Raw genomic sequence first — 15676 nt, 5'->3', positions numbered from 1 at the left:
ATGGCTGATCTGTGCTTTTTAATACACACATTGACACTAGACCTGTTTTCTTGTGTGTGCCTGATGGATGAGGCAAATCTGCTGAGACACAGGATGAGCCAAAGGGAAGTCCATATGGAGACCTGTCTCTGATATCCTTTTCCTCATTTCAACTCTGCTTCTTCTGGGAGAATGAAATTCTCTTAACTCCTTGGCTTTCTGTTGAAGTGGATGGTAATTTCCACGTTTTTTCTCTGTTTTTTGCTGCATGTTAGCCCAGATGCTGGTGGGATGTGGTCCACAGCTGGCTGCTCTGTGGTAACGTCTCTCCCAGACTCCACTGCCTGTTATTGCAACCACACCACGAATTTTGCTGTGCTGCTGCAGGTGTACGAGATGCAGGTGAGCGAGGAGCCTTTCTCTGCTGCTCTGTGGGGTGGATGCCAGACCTGCGAGCAGTCTGTGGTTCATTTGTGGGGTTTTTGTGTCTTCTGTTGTTTCATGGTTGGAGCAGAGGACCACTAAGGAGGAGCTCACACTGCAGACCTTGACTTTTATTGGATGTGGAGTTTCCTTCTGTGCTTTGATAGTTACCTTCATTTTATTCTTGGCAGTTGGGTAAGAAAAGTCCAGACACTTGTAGCCTTCTCTGTATTTTTTGTTTGCTATTTCGCTTCAGAGCAAGGTATCCTTTGGCGGTGTGGGGTGATGCAGGTATGCGGGGCGAGGCTGGGGAGCCGCACTGGTGGTCGGTAGCAGAGGGAAGGGAGGGGAGCGGTCGTTGGGTAAGGAGGGGCTGCAGTGCTGGTTGTTTCTGTGGAGATGCTTATATGAACTGTGCACACACCTGAGTGCCTGTGGAAAGATTTGTATCAATGACAAAGTTTACCACAAAAGCTGCTCTGCTAGAGTTAATTTTTGTAAAATAAATGGAGCAAAGACTGTTTCTTCAATTGTAAACACTTCTGTGTCACTTGGCAAGCACAGAGATCTGCCTTGTGAGCACAGCAGTGGCTCCCTCCGCCTCCCCCTCGCTGCCTGTTCCTTGGCTCCAAGAAACAGGCAGGTCTGAGCAGCCAGACCCAAGCGCGTCCCCAGCACCAAGTGCTTGCACACCAGGGCCGTCCCTTGCCTCTTTGGACTGTCATCTTTGCAGCGAGTAGCAGATCACCCAGGCAGGTCTGCACAGCCCAGCAAGGGCTAGTGAGAACATGCGCACCCTTTCATTTGACTGGAGCTGAGGGTTTCTTCTTTCCTTCTTCAGTGTTCCCAAGAATGAACGAACAACTGTGCACAAGAACCTGATCTTTGCATTAGCTGCAGCAGAAGCTCTGCTCATGTTCAGTGAATTGGCCAAGACCAACCAGGTAAGCTCACTAGAAAGTGTCCTGTTTGGCCAGCAGCACCAGGCCTGCTTAAGAATTATTGTCAGAACAAACAGAACAGAAGTGTAATCCCTTTTATTAATGTTTCATTAATTACCTGTAGCTTGCATCTAGGAAAGCGTTGTGTCTCTGTGTTTGGAGATACGTATATATACATCGTGCAATCTGTCTGGAAAATTCACCTCTTTCTTCTGACAGTTTGTTTCTGACAAAAAATCCTTCGGGAATTTAAGTAGTTACAAAACAGCAACATACAGTTCTGTCCCTTTCTGTGTCCTCTTCCATATCCTGGGGCTGGATCAAGCAGCTCTGAGATGAGAGACCTGCAAGGAAAGTCCAAGAACTGCAGGAAAAGATGCTATCAGTTCCCTCTTCTGTGGTTTGAGGTGGTCACACAGATGAAATGAGTGTGGGCTACAGCAGTTGGACTGTTCATGTGTCGCAATTTTAAGAACTCTTCCTGGTGCTTGTGGATATCTAAATATATTTCTGCACATTCTGCAGCGTAATTTGCAGGTTGCTCTCTTCTTCCTGACCACACGCACTCAGAAGCTCCCAGAGGACTCCCTCCTGAAACGGCGTGTGATTTCTCTTCTCTCCAGGCGGTGTGTTTCACGGTCACTGCTTTCCTTCATCTCTTCTTCATGGCAGCCTTTTCATGGATGCTGGTAGAGGGGCTTCTCCTGTGGAGCAAAGTGGTAGCAGTCAACATGAGTGAAGACAGGAGAATGAAGTTCTACTATGTGACGGGCTGGGGTATCTACAGACTCCTCTGCGTTGGGCGCTCAGAAAAACGTGTCAATTTTTTGTCTAGCAAAAGTTTCAATAGGCGAGATTCCCGAATGCTTGGTTTGGTTCAATATGAGAGCCAGGTGCCACTGCTCTGCAGAGGCTTTCTTATCTTTACGTGTCAAATTGCCAGTCTTGGAATGTAAGTTAAAAAGCATTTCTGTTATTTTTCTAAATCCAAGAGTTCAATACAAAAAAAAGGAGGAGGAGGTTTATGGTAAGTTTTTGTTCTTGGAGAGCATTACTACCGTCTGATAGTAATTAAAATATAAATATGTTCCTGGCTAAGCACTCTTTATTCTGAGTGAGCCCTTTAGGGACGTAGAATTCATTTGAATAAGCTGAGTTTCATATCAAAGAGGACCCTCTTTAGGTCAGTGCTCCTTGCAAAACACACACCTAGTTGGACATTGGGCAACTGGTTCAAATATTTTGGGTTGGTTTCTGTCTTTGATTTTCCATTTTGTTAAAAAAGCAATCTGAGGAGTAAATTGCTTTGATCAGGACTCAGGACTTGGAATGCTTTATACTTAGGAGAATGATGCTGACAGCGTATAAATCTGGTCTTGCAGAGCCGGGACAGATTTCAGCTGCAGTAAATTGATGTTGCTCATGGGGTTTCAGAGGCTAAGCTGGCTCACGCTGGAGCGTGTCTGGCCATGGGGGTTTTGAAGCAATTGTCTAGAGCACAGCTGCCCTGAATGGGTCATGCCTGCTTTTCCCGGCGTTTAATTTGTGCTTTTTTTCTGCAGGCCTTCCAGTTGTTATCGTGGGTGTGACCCTTGCAACTTCCTTTAACAAGTATGTGGCAGACAACCATTGCTGGCTGAACGTTCAGACCAACGTCATCTGGGCCTTTGTTGGGCCTGTTCTCTTCATCCTGGCCGTAAGTGCCAAAGCCTGCCAGGAAGGGGTGATTCCTTCGTGTCTGGATTTAGGAAAGGATTGCAGAGTCAGGGGTGTCAGCACTTCTCTAGCGAAGGTGCTTGCTCGCAGGGCTCATAGTACCTGCTGCTTTTATAGGAGAATTTTTGTTATGCTTTAGATATAGTTTCACAACGCAAATAATTCTCTTTAACCAAAGCAGCTTTTTGATAGAAAAGAGTGCTTTAAGAAAATTTTGCTGACCAGTTCTTGTGTTAGCTGTTAAATTAGGAGTGTAGATAAATGTGTAGGTTGACTGTGACATTGCCTTAACTAAAGGTCTGATTTTAATATGGGAACATCTACATCCTTGAAGTACTATCAGTATCATCATACAACAGCATAGTAGCAGAAAAAGGTGCAATGGGGTCCAGAGTAGACACTTAACAGGGAGGACACTCTGTAGAAGTTTTGAGGTAAGCTTTATAGATTTCATCCTTGCGTGGATAGCTCTCCGAAGTATTTTATTCACTGCTTTCTCAGGAGTGATACATTTCTCCCTGAGTTCTGACACTTAGTTATTGAGTTCCCAGCAGAAAAGACTCACCCCACTGGAGCTGAGGTTACAGAAGGTTGCTGGGTCCAATGGCTCTTCTCTGGCAGGTGAACACCTTCGTGCTGTTCCGGGTGGTGATGGTGACTGTCTCCAGTGCTCGCAGGAGATCAAAGATGCTGACGCCCAACAGCAGCCTGGAGAACCAGATTGGAATACAGATATGGTGAGCAGGGACGGGGCTGGTTTTCCCAGCCATGGCTGCTCTGGGTGTGAAATGGTGGGATTACTGTTAAGCTGAGGGTCTTTGCCGTGGCGAAGTGAGAGACCGTGAGTTGGGGGAGTCAGGGCAGAAAGGATTTTCTCCTCCAGGGTAACTGTGCATCACCCAAAGGTAGTCTGTCTGCTCTAATGTCTGTGCCACTGAGAAGCCCAGCCAGCACTTTCAGCCTGGGGAACCTGGTGCTGGACTCCATCTGCACTCGCCCTCCGAAATCTCAACACTTTGGGACGGGAGACCCTTGGCAGTGCCTGCTGAAATCAGAGCTCCCCTGGGGCCATTGGCATCGCCAGGAGCAGTACTTTGGGCCTGGGAACGGCTGGTGTCTCCATCGTCTGCAGCGGTGGTAGCGTGTGTGGGAACGCGGGCGACACTGCCGAGCCCACTGCCGAGCTGTCTGCCCCTTTGCGATCGTTAGCCCGCCATCCTGCTGAGCAGCTTGCCGGCAGGCGTGCAGATGTCCTGCAAAACATCACCGCGGGGAAGCGAGGTAGCAGCTTGGGGTGTTTCAAGGAACCCAAGGACCCAACTGGGTGCCCAATTTCCACGGAATTGTGTAGAGCTCCGAGCCGCAGTAGCGGCTCCTCTCTGCTTCACAGCACATTGCAGTTTGAAGGGGTCGTAACTGAATTTCTCTCATACCTGTCCTGTCTTTAGCACTTGTGTGTGCCCCTCAGCAGGGTGCCAGCTGTAGAGAGTGCAGGGGTTTTGGCTGTTTGCCATTAGAAAAAGCATTTTCTAGATAAGTTTGGGACTTGGTGGATTGAAAGTAACGCTGGTGGGGATTACATACATGGGGAAAGAGGCGGCGTGGACTTCTGTAATCAGTCAATATAGAGAGACCTCTAAAAAACTGCTGCTTGAGTCATTACTTTATCATCCTCTGTGAATCTTTATTGTTGTTAGCTGGCGCCGGATACCCCTGCTAGACACGCATTGTTCCCCTGTATCATAAATAAATTTTCCCAAATTTACAGAAGAACAAAGATAGGGCATTGCTGGAGGGCAGGGTGACATCTATATGCTAATAAAACAAATACAGAAGCCCTCCTTGTAGCAGCAACTGGGGGGAAAATAGCTGTTTTCTCATAGCTAATGACGTCAAAGAGCTCCCTTCTTGCTAACTCTCAGTGATAAATAAAGAGCAGGGCTGGCACACTGGGGGCTGGGAGGTGAAATGTTTGGGTTTTCTACTCTTAACTAATTTTGTTTGCAAAGGGATTTCTTCCATAGCTACCATCTTGGGTGTCTCTTGGTGGACACATCATCTGAAAGGCAGTTGCTGGGGGAGGAGAGCTGTCTCTAGCATGGGGACACGGAAAGTTTCTTCTAAAGCGCAAGATACTGGCCAGGGTGCTCCTAAACCCATGTTGCTCTTTCAGGGCAGATCCACTCCGTGCTCTGTAACCTAGTGCAGATGCCCCAGACAGATCATGGCAAGACCCTGGGCAGGGTTTGCAGAGCCAGGAAGGACACTTGGAGGCTGGGGCGCTTTGCCAGGACAGCCTGGGCTCAGGGACGTGGGGCACGGCAGAGACCCCCGTGGAGAGCCGGTGGCTGGGAGGCGGGTGCCGGTGCGCAGTGTTTCGGCTTTGAAATGCACCCAGGTAACCCTGAGCTCTTCTTCCTGACAGGGCCACAGCCAAGCCCATCCTGGTGCTGCTGCCCGTGCTGGGGCTGACCTGGGTGTGTGGGGTCCTTGTCCACCTCAGCATCATTTGGGCCTATGTCTTCATCGTGCTGAACTCCCTCCAGGTGAGTCTTGTACCAGGTGGATCCTCACATCACAGCCAAGCAGGTATCTGCAGTTTCTTGTGCTTCAGCATACTCTACCTGTCCCAGTAGTCGGGGACATTTGTCGGCTCTGAAGCCCAACCCAGCTTTTCAAGCTGCTGGGCTGTTTTGTCAGAGGAAACTAAGTTCATGCTCCCAAGATATGAAATACAGCTCTGGAGAGCTTATTCATCTCATGGCCCTTCAGCACCAGTCTCTGGAGTGTCCCACTGGTGCCACAGCTTTCCAGCTGAAATCTTGTTTCTCATGTTAGATTTTTCTGACATTAGCATGGTTGCAAAATGACACTTCCAAACTGACGTGCTTGAAGGGAACTTCATTACAGTTTTGATTTGGTCATTTAATGGATAATTAAAATGGTAACTGTCCAGTTTAATGGGGCAGACATCCCACCTGCTATTTGCATCAGTGAAATGAGCCTCATTCCTACAGGGTAGGGATGGGCCACGTGTGCCAGCATCGCTGTTAGGATAGGGCTGTTCATGGAGAGCGTCTCAAAGGTCTCATCCAGCCATAGTGTGTTGGATTGCTGCTTAGATGGTGTGTGTTCCAGGGTGAGTGTTTTCCGTCTGGTTGATGTTCAGACATACTTAGAGGTGGTGGCCCAAGGACTGTACAGGCAGAACCACCTTCCCTTTGCCTGGAGGTCAGCTTTATTGCAAGGAGACGCGAGAAGAAGAATTAAGAATCAGGACTGAAAATCTTTACCCCTAAAATCCGTATTGCCTGCAGCCATGCAGCTGCTCCCCAGGGATGCTCCCAGTGCCCAGTGAGAGCTGCACTGGAATCTGATGGGATGCCGGAGCGTTAGGTGGAACAGCTTGCGATGTGCGCTGGTGATCAGAGCCTTGCTCGGGGAGGCTGGAAGTCTGTGTGCTGTTCCTAGCTCTGACTTGCAAGACCTTGGGTGAGTCATGTCATCTCCTTCAGCCTTGTCGTTCCTCTTTAGGTAGCATCATCTGGCTACATTTTTAAGGCTATTTGCTTGTCTTGGTGTCTTCCAGGGCCATGGCTGTAACTACCGTACTTCAGAGTCATGTTGTTAATATGTTAGTATTAATAGGGATCTCTGCAGGGCAGAAAGTAACCCTGGTGTGCAAAGCAATACTTAATATTTGCTTCTAAGTTTACTGATTTCATCAAAAGAGTTTAAAACTTTAAGCAGCCTGTATGTGGTTAAGAGAGCAAAGCAGATTCTATTAGTCACAGCAGCCAGGAGCGCTCAGTTCTGCACTGAGCTAGGACTGTTCCCAGGACCTCGGGATATCTGAAACTCAGGGACACATGGTGACAAAAAGTCCCAGGATATGTGCTTGCCACCTGCGATTCAAAGCGTCGGCCCCCTTGTTGGCAGGAGCTTCCCAAGCCTCGGGAGCAGCAGCTGTAGATGGAGCTCGAGCAGCGCTGAGCACGCTGCTCCCGGCCTGCGTGGGGCGGGGGGCCCCACGGGAGGACGCCATCCCTGGGGGTCTGTAACGGACGTTTGGGTGAGGTGCTTAGGGACTCGGTGTAGTGGTGGTCTTGGTAGCGTTAGGTTTACGGTTGGACTCGATGATCTTAAAGGTCTTTTCCAACCGATATGATTCTGTGATGCTGTGAAGGCGCGGAGGAGCCCTGCAGCAGGCAGGGAGCCGGCCGGGGGAGCGGCCCAGGCTCGGCCCAGCCCCTGGGGCTAAGATTGTGCCGTAGCGCCTGGGGGTACGCGCACAGGCAGCCCTGTCCCTTTGCACTGGAGATTCACAGATACATTTTTCAGAGTCCTTTGCCCAGGGCTGGAGGACAAATCCCACTCCGGGGGCTCCAAGTCAAGAGAGCGACTGGGTACTACCCTCCAAACCACTGGGATCCAAAGGGTTCTCCAGGAATCTCCCTTTTTTCCTTTGGATGCAATACAAAATGGCCCCCGCTGTAGCTTTCACCTATGGAGCAGCAGAGTTTGCAGTGCTTCCCTCTGGCATACTTGGCTGGTTTCAGCGTAGCATTGGCCCAGCTCTCCAAGGGTGAAATGCGGCGTTATCACCACGTGCACAAGAGGGGTGGTCGCTCCAGGGATGTTCTGCCTGCGGCTGGCGCTGGTCCAGCGGCTGGGCGCTGCTCACGCACATCCGTCGGCTCTCAGATGGGATGTTCCGAGGCCAGACAAGGACCGCCTCTCCACATCTCCACTATTAAGGATATCAGAAGGGTAGCAGGAGGCCGGTCCTAACTGTAATTAAATATAGCATCGGTTCTCCTTGCCTCCTCATGCCACGCTTAAGTCATTGAGCAGAAGAGAACTGCAGGCTCAATGCTGTGATGAGGTGAACGGAGCTGAGAACAGCACCAGCATCTTTTCATTCACAGAAAAAAACCCCCATTTCTCAGCTTGGGTGAACTCCATCAACATCAGCAGAGAGGCGGATCAGAGCACAGCGTCCCAGCACCATCCTGGCAGTCGTCTTCTGCCTTGCTTCAATGTTCGTGCTGTAAAAACATGAGCATGTGTATCACACCAGAGGGGTCCTGCTCGGGATCTCGGGCTTGGATAACCTTCAGGAGAGCTCTTTCCGGTAGCACTCAGGGCTGCTTTTTCCTCTGCAAGCCGGCATGGCAAGGGAAATCCCATGACAAGTTCCCTGGTTCAGTGACTGCTGATACCCCTTGACTGTGGCCTGACAACGTCAGTGCCCAGACTGCACGCTCCAGGGCTCGCTCAGCCTTTGGTTCGTCACTGAGGGGCTGTGGGATGCCGGCTGTCGTAACATGGATGCTGGGCATATGGGGTTTTTTTCCATGAAATGAATAAATGTGTCCTCTGGATGCTACCTCTCCTGAGACCCTCTCTCACAAGCCACGACATCTACCTTGGGTGAGATAGGAGCTGAGGTGTGTGCTGGATCAGGATTTGTTTTCTCCCCTTGTTTTCTAAGTTATTGCTGCTTTTGTTTTTCTCCTAAAGCTCAGTAGGAGCCGTGGCTGTTGTGTGGACAGACAGCCGAGGCTTTGCCCGTGGATATGCTGTGCTTGTTTGCCTTCTGTCCCGTGATTACCGAGTTCAGGTCAATTTGCAGATTACCCCAGAAAAGAAATTGTGATGCTGGTGGGAAGCTGTGGAGTTGAGAGAAAGCAGGGGTAAAACCATCCCATTTCAGCCCCTTTGCTGACTGTCTTAGGGATCGCCTTGGAATTTCCTTTAAGGCCAGCGTGCTTCTTCATGCGCTAGTGTTGTGCAGGAAAGTTTTGCTGCTGTGGCTGTTTGTTTGTTTGACTGCTTTCTGTTTATCTGCGGAAACCAAAGCCTGTCTTCAAGGTTACTGTGTGCGTCGACACCAAAAATGACAACTCCTTCTCTAGCCAGGCAGCACAGGAATTCAGCCGAGTGACTGAAAGGCCAGACGGAGCGGTGCTGCGCTGGAGGTGGCCGGGGCGGCTGCCCTGCAGGCTGGCGAGCAGGGGCAGCGCCTTCCCTCCGGCCCAGCATTTCGGAGGCAGCAGCACCAACACCCTGCCAAGCACTGAACGCTGGGCGGAGGTGCCTGCTGTTAAGAAAGAGTGTAGGTAAAACCTGCTGGCTCCATTTGAACTTGTAGAGCTGGAAGGATGGTCCTGAGGCTGGCTCAGGGCAGGGACTTTCACCCGTCTCCGGTGAGAGGAGCAGGAGACGGCGTTGCTCCCAGGTGGGCTGTGCGGAGCGCGGCAGGACAGACGACAGCAGGCAGGAGCACCCGTCCCGCTCTGCGGGCCCCGGCACGTGCCGCGCTCCCGCCTGCGGCCACCCAGTGCCCGCCCCGCTGCGAGCGGGGAGCCGCGGGGGCCAGAGCATCGCAGGCCCTGCCGGGAGAAGATGGCGCGCGGGCAGGAGCGCGGGCAGGAGCGGGCTCCTCCGGAGCCGTGGCTCCGCTTCCGCCCGCCGCTGCAGCTGGGCCTCCTCTCCTTCCTTGCTCTCCTCCCAGCCGACCTCGCCGCTCCCCCCTCCCTGCGCTCATCCAGAATGATTATTTCAAGGAAGACCTGCCTTGGCAGCCTGGCCAGAAATCTGGTCTGGGGGAGTGACCAGCATTGCTGGCTGAAGGACAGGTCATGGCACGGCGCCAGGGTACTGCTACCATTACGCCTGCCAAGAGCTCGCAGATGAAGAGCAAGGCTCATTGAAGACAAGATGGATTACTTTTCTTGCTGCAGCTGATTTATCTAGCTGCGATAACAAACACCCCACAGATATAACATAAATCTGGTGGGCCAGATAGGGCTGCCTTAAGGCCAGAATTGTTGGTCTGGAGCTGTAATTAGCCCCAGGCTGTGGCCTCCAGGCGATGCTCACTCCGGCCCTGCCCCAGGCACTTTCCCTGAGCACATCCCACGCCGGCCCTGGGCACGTAGCTGTGGCCGAGCGTTTGGTCGTGGCAGAGCGTGTCATTGCTTGCCGGTCCTCGGTGTGTGCACGCAGCAGCGCCGGTTCGGCAAGTAGGGAGAGGGTGGCCGAGACTCTGCTGCTGGAGCCCCAGCGTGCCGGCGGGAAGGGGCTGAGCAAAGCCTCTGGGTCCGTACCCCACTGAATTTGGGTCAGAGGATCCTATTAATGCTGTGGTCTGTAAGTGCATGGGACGGAGGAACTGTCCCTGGCATCATGCTGCACTTGGTCTGTGGGAGACTGGTGACAGCCCCCCACGGGTCAGTGCTCAGTGGGAAGAGAGGTCTGCTTCCCGGATTTCAGTTCCCCTAGCAATTAATTCCTGGTGATTTCTGCTTCTGAGATCTGAAGGAGGTGTTTCCTGGGGGATTTTGCATGCACGAGTGAATGGGAGTGCGGGAGAGCTTTGGGCTCGGGAAGCAGAGTGCCCAGTGAGAGATGCCTGCTCCCCCCAAATGAAATGGGAGGAGAGGAGAAGGAAGAGGGACTGGGGCAGGGACCGTCTCTCCTTTGGACTCTCTGTGAAGAGCCTGGTCTCAAGTGTCATTTCAAGGAAGGTCCTTCCTGCCCAGCTGTCCCTGGCTGTGCCGTGCCCACCGTGTGTGCCTCTCCCCTTAGCCTGGGTCCTCACCCATGCTAGTGCTCATCAAACCCATTTCCTCCCAAGCAGAGTAGCACAAACCAGCTGTACATCTCTAACCCTTCCTGTGCTCTCTCCTTTTCAGGGCCTGTACATATTCCTGGTCTATGCAATCTATAACAGCGAGGTAAGAGATGCCCCAGGCTGGGGCTCAGTCACTCGTCAAGCAACTGTTTATTAGCAGCCAAGGGGGTTGCTGGGGTTGTAGGTGCAACAGGCAGCATAGCCCCGACTGTGCTTCTGGGACAGTGACTGCTTTTTCTCCATGACTTGCTGGAGGATCTCTTGCTCTGCTAGAGCTGCTGTGGCCCTCTCTAATGTCCTTGCTCTGCTTCAGGTGAGGAATGCCATCCAGAGGATGAAGGACAAGAAGAAAGCACTCTCATTCACGGTAAGTTGCAAGGAAGCCCTGCTGCTCCCTTCGTTCATCGTGCACCCGCCAGAGGAGGGCCCTAGGTGTACGTTTGGGCTCCTTTGAGGAGATGATGGAAAGAAGTCTTATTTTTCTCCCCACTTGTCCTATGTAGGGAGAGTGGCAGAGGCTGTCTCCCTTCTTGGCTGTCCTGTTGGACAGTGCAGACCCAAAGATAATCTACCCTGAGCAGGCAGCAGCCTGCTGTACCAGGGTGGGGTGGGAGTCAAAGACCCAGGTGCCACAGTGCAGATGAAATAGATCTTTAAAGTTGGACCTAGATCCAGCAAAGACGCATGTTACAATTTTCACTGTCCTGTATCTCTTCCCTGTCATTACAGAACTGCTCGCATCCCATCAACTACTTATCAAGTCCAAGAAACACGACCTCCTGGGAGACAGGGAAACTGAGTCCTACTGCAGCTGAGAGTGCCTTGTCGAGCCCTGTGCAGAAAGACCCTCCAGTGAGGAACATCGCCAACAAAGGTAAAGAGGGTTGGTGGTGGTGCTGTTGGCCCAGGCTGTGCGATGAGACCTCAGTAAAATTGTTATTCCCAAGGCCTGAATTTTAGTGCACGTTCACTTGGTACTGCCTTGAACCCATTTGCACACTGTGCCTATGTGAGCACTTGGGGTCTGGTGCTGCAAGTGCAGCACGGGATGAAGGATTCCCAGGGAAGGCAGGGACCTCGTGCGTGTGGATCTCGGAGGGATCGGGTTCATGCCTGCAGGCTGGCTGGGCATGGGCAGGGGGTCTCATCACTGTTATGCAGCATTGCGTTCTCTTGAGGCAAGAATCCATGTTTGTGTCTTAAAATGACTTTTCTGGAGAAGGCTAGGCAAAGGTGGCAGTATGAAATAGGGTTTTTAGCTTCTGGGAAAAGAGGTGTTGCATGCTCCAACCAGTTTGTGGGTGCAATTATGCAGGTAACCTGTTTGGTCCCTTTGCTTCAGTGGGAGATACTTAGGGGACACAAAGCACCAAGTTCTTGGTAAAGCATGAATATTTCTACTCTCTAGTCTCCAAACTCGTTGTGTTGCTTCACCTCCTAGGAAATTTTGGAGCCAAAATTCCCATGGGGATTTCATCAATTATGTCACCCGAGAGGCCGGTATGTAATGTTTTCTGTTACTCTTCCACCTTCATCCATACACAGAGCGTGGTAGTTACGTAGGAATGGTGTCCAACGGTTCCAGCGAGGGGCTGGCACTCCGGACACCTGGTAGTGTTACCAGCTCTGGCACAAATTCAAGGTTTCATGCTGAGCAAGTCCCAGAAGCTGCCTGACTCATCCCCCCGTGCGCAGACTGAGGGTAAGGCCGATCCCCCCTGTCCCAGGGTGTTACAGAAATCGCTGGGTGTGGGAGAGGGACCAGGCAGCGTGCCGGCACAGCGCGCGCGCTCTCCTCCTGAGCGCCAGTCCGGACACGCGGCCTGTCTGTCAAAACCAAGACAGTTTTGATACACATCCTGAAGACTCTGGTTTATTAAAATACATACTCGTTATTAGCAGTGTATTGATTTAAGTCATTTAAATCATTTGAGATACGTGTTTTTGTGCCCGTAGTGGCCGCTCCTGGTAGTCAAGCCAGATGCAACTGAGTGTTTGCTGTCTTCTGTAGGAGCATCAGATGGAGAGCAAGGCGGGCTGGCAGGCAGGAGCTCCTGGCCAGTGGCCTTGGGAGAGCAGGGCTCGGCTCAGGAGGCGATTGCCTGAGCTGGCCCTGGCCTGGGCAGGGGCAGGCTGCAGAGGGCAACAGGGGAGAGCGCATGTTCTGGGGCAGGAGAGAGGAGGCCCCAGAACGGCCGATTTCCAAGGTGGGAGCTCACGCCCGAGCCGATGGGGAACCAGCCCCGCTGCCGCGCCGGGAGAGTGATTGTGGCAGGGGCTTACAGGAACAGAAGGAGCCAGGGAATTTGAGCCAGTAAAGCACCAAGCAGAGGTTGGTACGGATCAAGGCAGGAGACTTCCAGGGGCAGCAAATTAAAATCGGGCAGCGGGGGCTCACTGTCCCTGCGGTGGGCGAGCCGCATCCATCCAGGGAGGGCAGGCTGGGTGTGCTGCCTGCAGGAGTGTGATGTAGAGCTCAGCGAGGTATGGCCTAAAGCAGGGAACAATTTAAATTTGACTACTCTGATACCACTTCCATCTCCCACTATTGAAATGATCATCAGTCCTTGTGCACTTGACATACAAGTGCTGTAATTTCCTCAGAATAAAATCCAACACTACTTTCATATGAGTCTTTCACTGAAGGATCTCTCTCTCCCTCTCTAATATTTATCCTTTGAAAACCTGTGTCACATAGACAGCTCTTATTTATCCAATAGATAATACTTCTATAGCTGGCATATCATTTTGAAGCCACTCAATAAAATCCATATTTTCATCTCCCATGATTTATATTGTGGTTAATGCCGTTCCTCCCCTCGTGCTGAACGCCAACTGGGATTCATTCGCAGGTGATGCTTTTCTCAGCCAGCCAGGTGCTGGCCGTGTACACCGGGACCAGGGCTAAGCTCCTGGCACCAGATACGAGACGTGGGCCAAAGGGATTAGCCCAGGGGCCTGAGTTTCCTAAGGCAGGGAGCATTAGGAGGCAGCAGATCTCCGAAATGCCAAGGCCATGGCATTTCCTAGCAGGCAAAGACAGAAAGCGCTTTCCTCCATGTGAGGGTCACCGAGGATTTCACTGTATCTTTGCTGCTTAAACATTGCATTTTTGATGTACTTGTTTCCTTTCTAACTAACATGGACGCAGCAGCCTTCAAAAGGTGAGGCTGCTGCCGGTGCCTGCCTGCGGAGAGGGGCCACGGCCCCCCTGCCCGTGCAGGTCGGTTCTGCGGCAGCGCGGCTCTCGGTGCTCCGTCGGTGTGAGCCCCGCGGTGCCGAGCCGGCCGGGGCTGCGGGGAGCTTCCATCCGAGCCCCATCTTCAGCACAGAGGTGGTCGGCGTAGCCGTGCCGGGATGGTGCTACCCTCCGCTGGATGGGTGCTGCTGTGGGTGCTCGTTAGTTATGTAAGTCAGTGCTGTTTTTCCTGCTCCCTGGCTAAATGAGTCACGGCACTCGCTGGAGGAGCGGTGAATTAAGAATGTCACTGGCAGCTGCACAATAGTTTGGATGAAGAGAAGACGCTACTTAAAAACGTTTGAAAACACTTAAAATGACAAAGCACTGAGTGAGTGAAGATACAAACACAGACAAGATGTTCTTTGTGTTTCAGCTTTTTTAAATGTTGTTTGGTGATATTTATTGCTGTTGGGCTGGGAGCAGGAATTTCACACCTCGCAGGGCATTAACCATCCACTTCAGCGCAGGGTGCAGGCTTGTGCGTGCTCTTTCCGCCGCAGCACGGGGGAGAAAGTTCTCTCTCCTCTTCTCCTGGATTTTCCCCTGGTCTCCAGCATGGTGTCCAGCCTGCCGGGTCACCGCGGGGCTGGCGGGGTCCCCGGACAGGGCGAGCGGAGCGGGGCGGCAGCTCGCCCCGCAGGCACTGCCGAGAGGTGGTGCAGCTGTGTCCAGGGCTCTGTGCAAGGTGCCCGTCCCCCGGGGATGGGGATGAAGGTTCCTGCTCCCAGCCTGCGCGGTGGCTCAGTGGGAGGAAGAGTGCGGTGCAGCAGCTGGGTGCTGGGGAGCCCTGCCTGGCCCCGGGGAGCGTGCGGGGGTGTTGCCAGCAGCGAAGCAATAAGACCTGTACCTTCCGCTAACAAATGTTCTCCCCTCTTTCAGGCTGTAGAGCTGACAGCGTTCAAATCCTCAGGTAACATTTGCCTACATAATTTTCTTTAATTTTTGTTACTGCTGATACTGGTTTCTGTGGTTGCATGGCGGAGTGCTGCCCAGAGGGCAGGTGATTTTTGCTCGGGCTTTAGGAAGGGTTTTATTTCCAAACTGCCCTGGTGGGTGCAGTCCTGGCCAGGCTGTCGGGAGATCCGTGTCCCCCTGAACAGATGGGGAGGGGGTACGAAGCCCCGGTACTGCTTGCGCTGCCTCTCCCCAGCAGCACTGGTGGTTCAGCCAAGGGTGCCCATCTCACAGCACCCGCCTGGTTTCTCCCCGTGTCTCTGCACCTTTCTCGCTGCCTCTCCGCATCTGCAGCTTGCTGCACACCAGCGCCTCGGGCCCCTCCGTTACAGCGAAGCTGCGGGTCGCAGGCCTTGGCAGGCAGTAGAGGGGCAGCAGGTACCTGCGGGTCCCTGATGCGGAGTGCTCTGCCTGTGCATCCCGGCACGGCCGGTCCTTGAGGCACTGCAGGGACTGGCACACCTCGCTGCTTGGCAAGACCCAGCCTGCTTTCAGGGGTGGCAACGGCTCTTTGCTGCCATGGGGTATTTTAAACCAGCAGCTGCTGCAGAAAGTGCTGGCGGGCGTTAGAAGTGACTTGCTCCCAAAGAAGGGCAGCCAGGGAAGGTGGGGTTCTCAGACGGGGCTGGATTTATGAGCTTAAAAGCAGCCATTTGGCTGCTTCTGTTTCAGGTTGTAGAAAGGCCAATGTCGCCATGGAGGTGGGTAGAATTAAAGCCAGAAATCCCTCCTAAGCCCCAGACCTCTGCTCAACTGCAGTGCTGGGGAGAGGCTGGCCAGCCG

At 52.6% G+C, this 15676-nt stretch overlaps 1 protein-coding gene across 1 annotated transcript in view; it reads left to right on the top strand.

Moving 5' to 3' along the window:
• ADGRD2 (adhesion G protein-coupled receptor D2) overlaps positions 1-15676 on the top strand; it is a 45212-nt gene that overhangs the window by 24953 nt on the left and 4583 nt on the right. Inside the window, exons 18-29 of the mRNA XM_072882881.1 lie at positions 255-381; positions 494-597; positions 1244-1346; positions 1967-2120; positions 2906-3039; positions 3681-3796; positions 5485-5605; positions 10760-10801; positions 11012-11065; positions 11428-11572; positions 12140-12198; positions 14819-14849. Of these exons, the coding sequence (XP_072738982.1) occupies positions 255-381; positions 494-597; positions 1244-1346; positions 1967-2120; positions 2906-3039; positions 3681-3796; positions 5485-5605; positions 10760-10801; positions 11012-11065; positions 11428-11572; positions 12140-12198; positions 14819-14849 (1190 nt within the window). The remainder of the gene's footprint in view (positions 1-254; positions 382-493; positions 598-1243; positions 1347-1966; positions 2121-2905; positions 3040-3680; positions 3797-5484; positions 5606-10759; positions 10802-11011; positions 11066-11427; positions 11573-12139; positions 12199-14818; positions 14850-15676) is intronic.

The sequence above is a fragment of the Ciconia boyciana genome, chromosome 18 (genome assembly GCF_034638445.1).
Source record: "Ciconia boyciana chromosome 18, ASM3463844v1, whole genome shotgun sequence".
Lineage (NCBI taxonomy): Eukaryota > Metazoa > Chordata > Aves > Ciconiiformes > Ciconiidae > Ciconia > Ciconia boyciana.
Note: the sequence above shows the minus strand (reverse complement) of the source record. Positions and strands in the feature narration are given on the sequence as shown.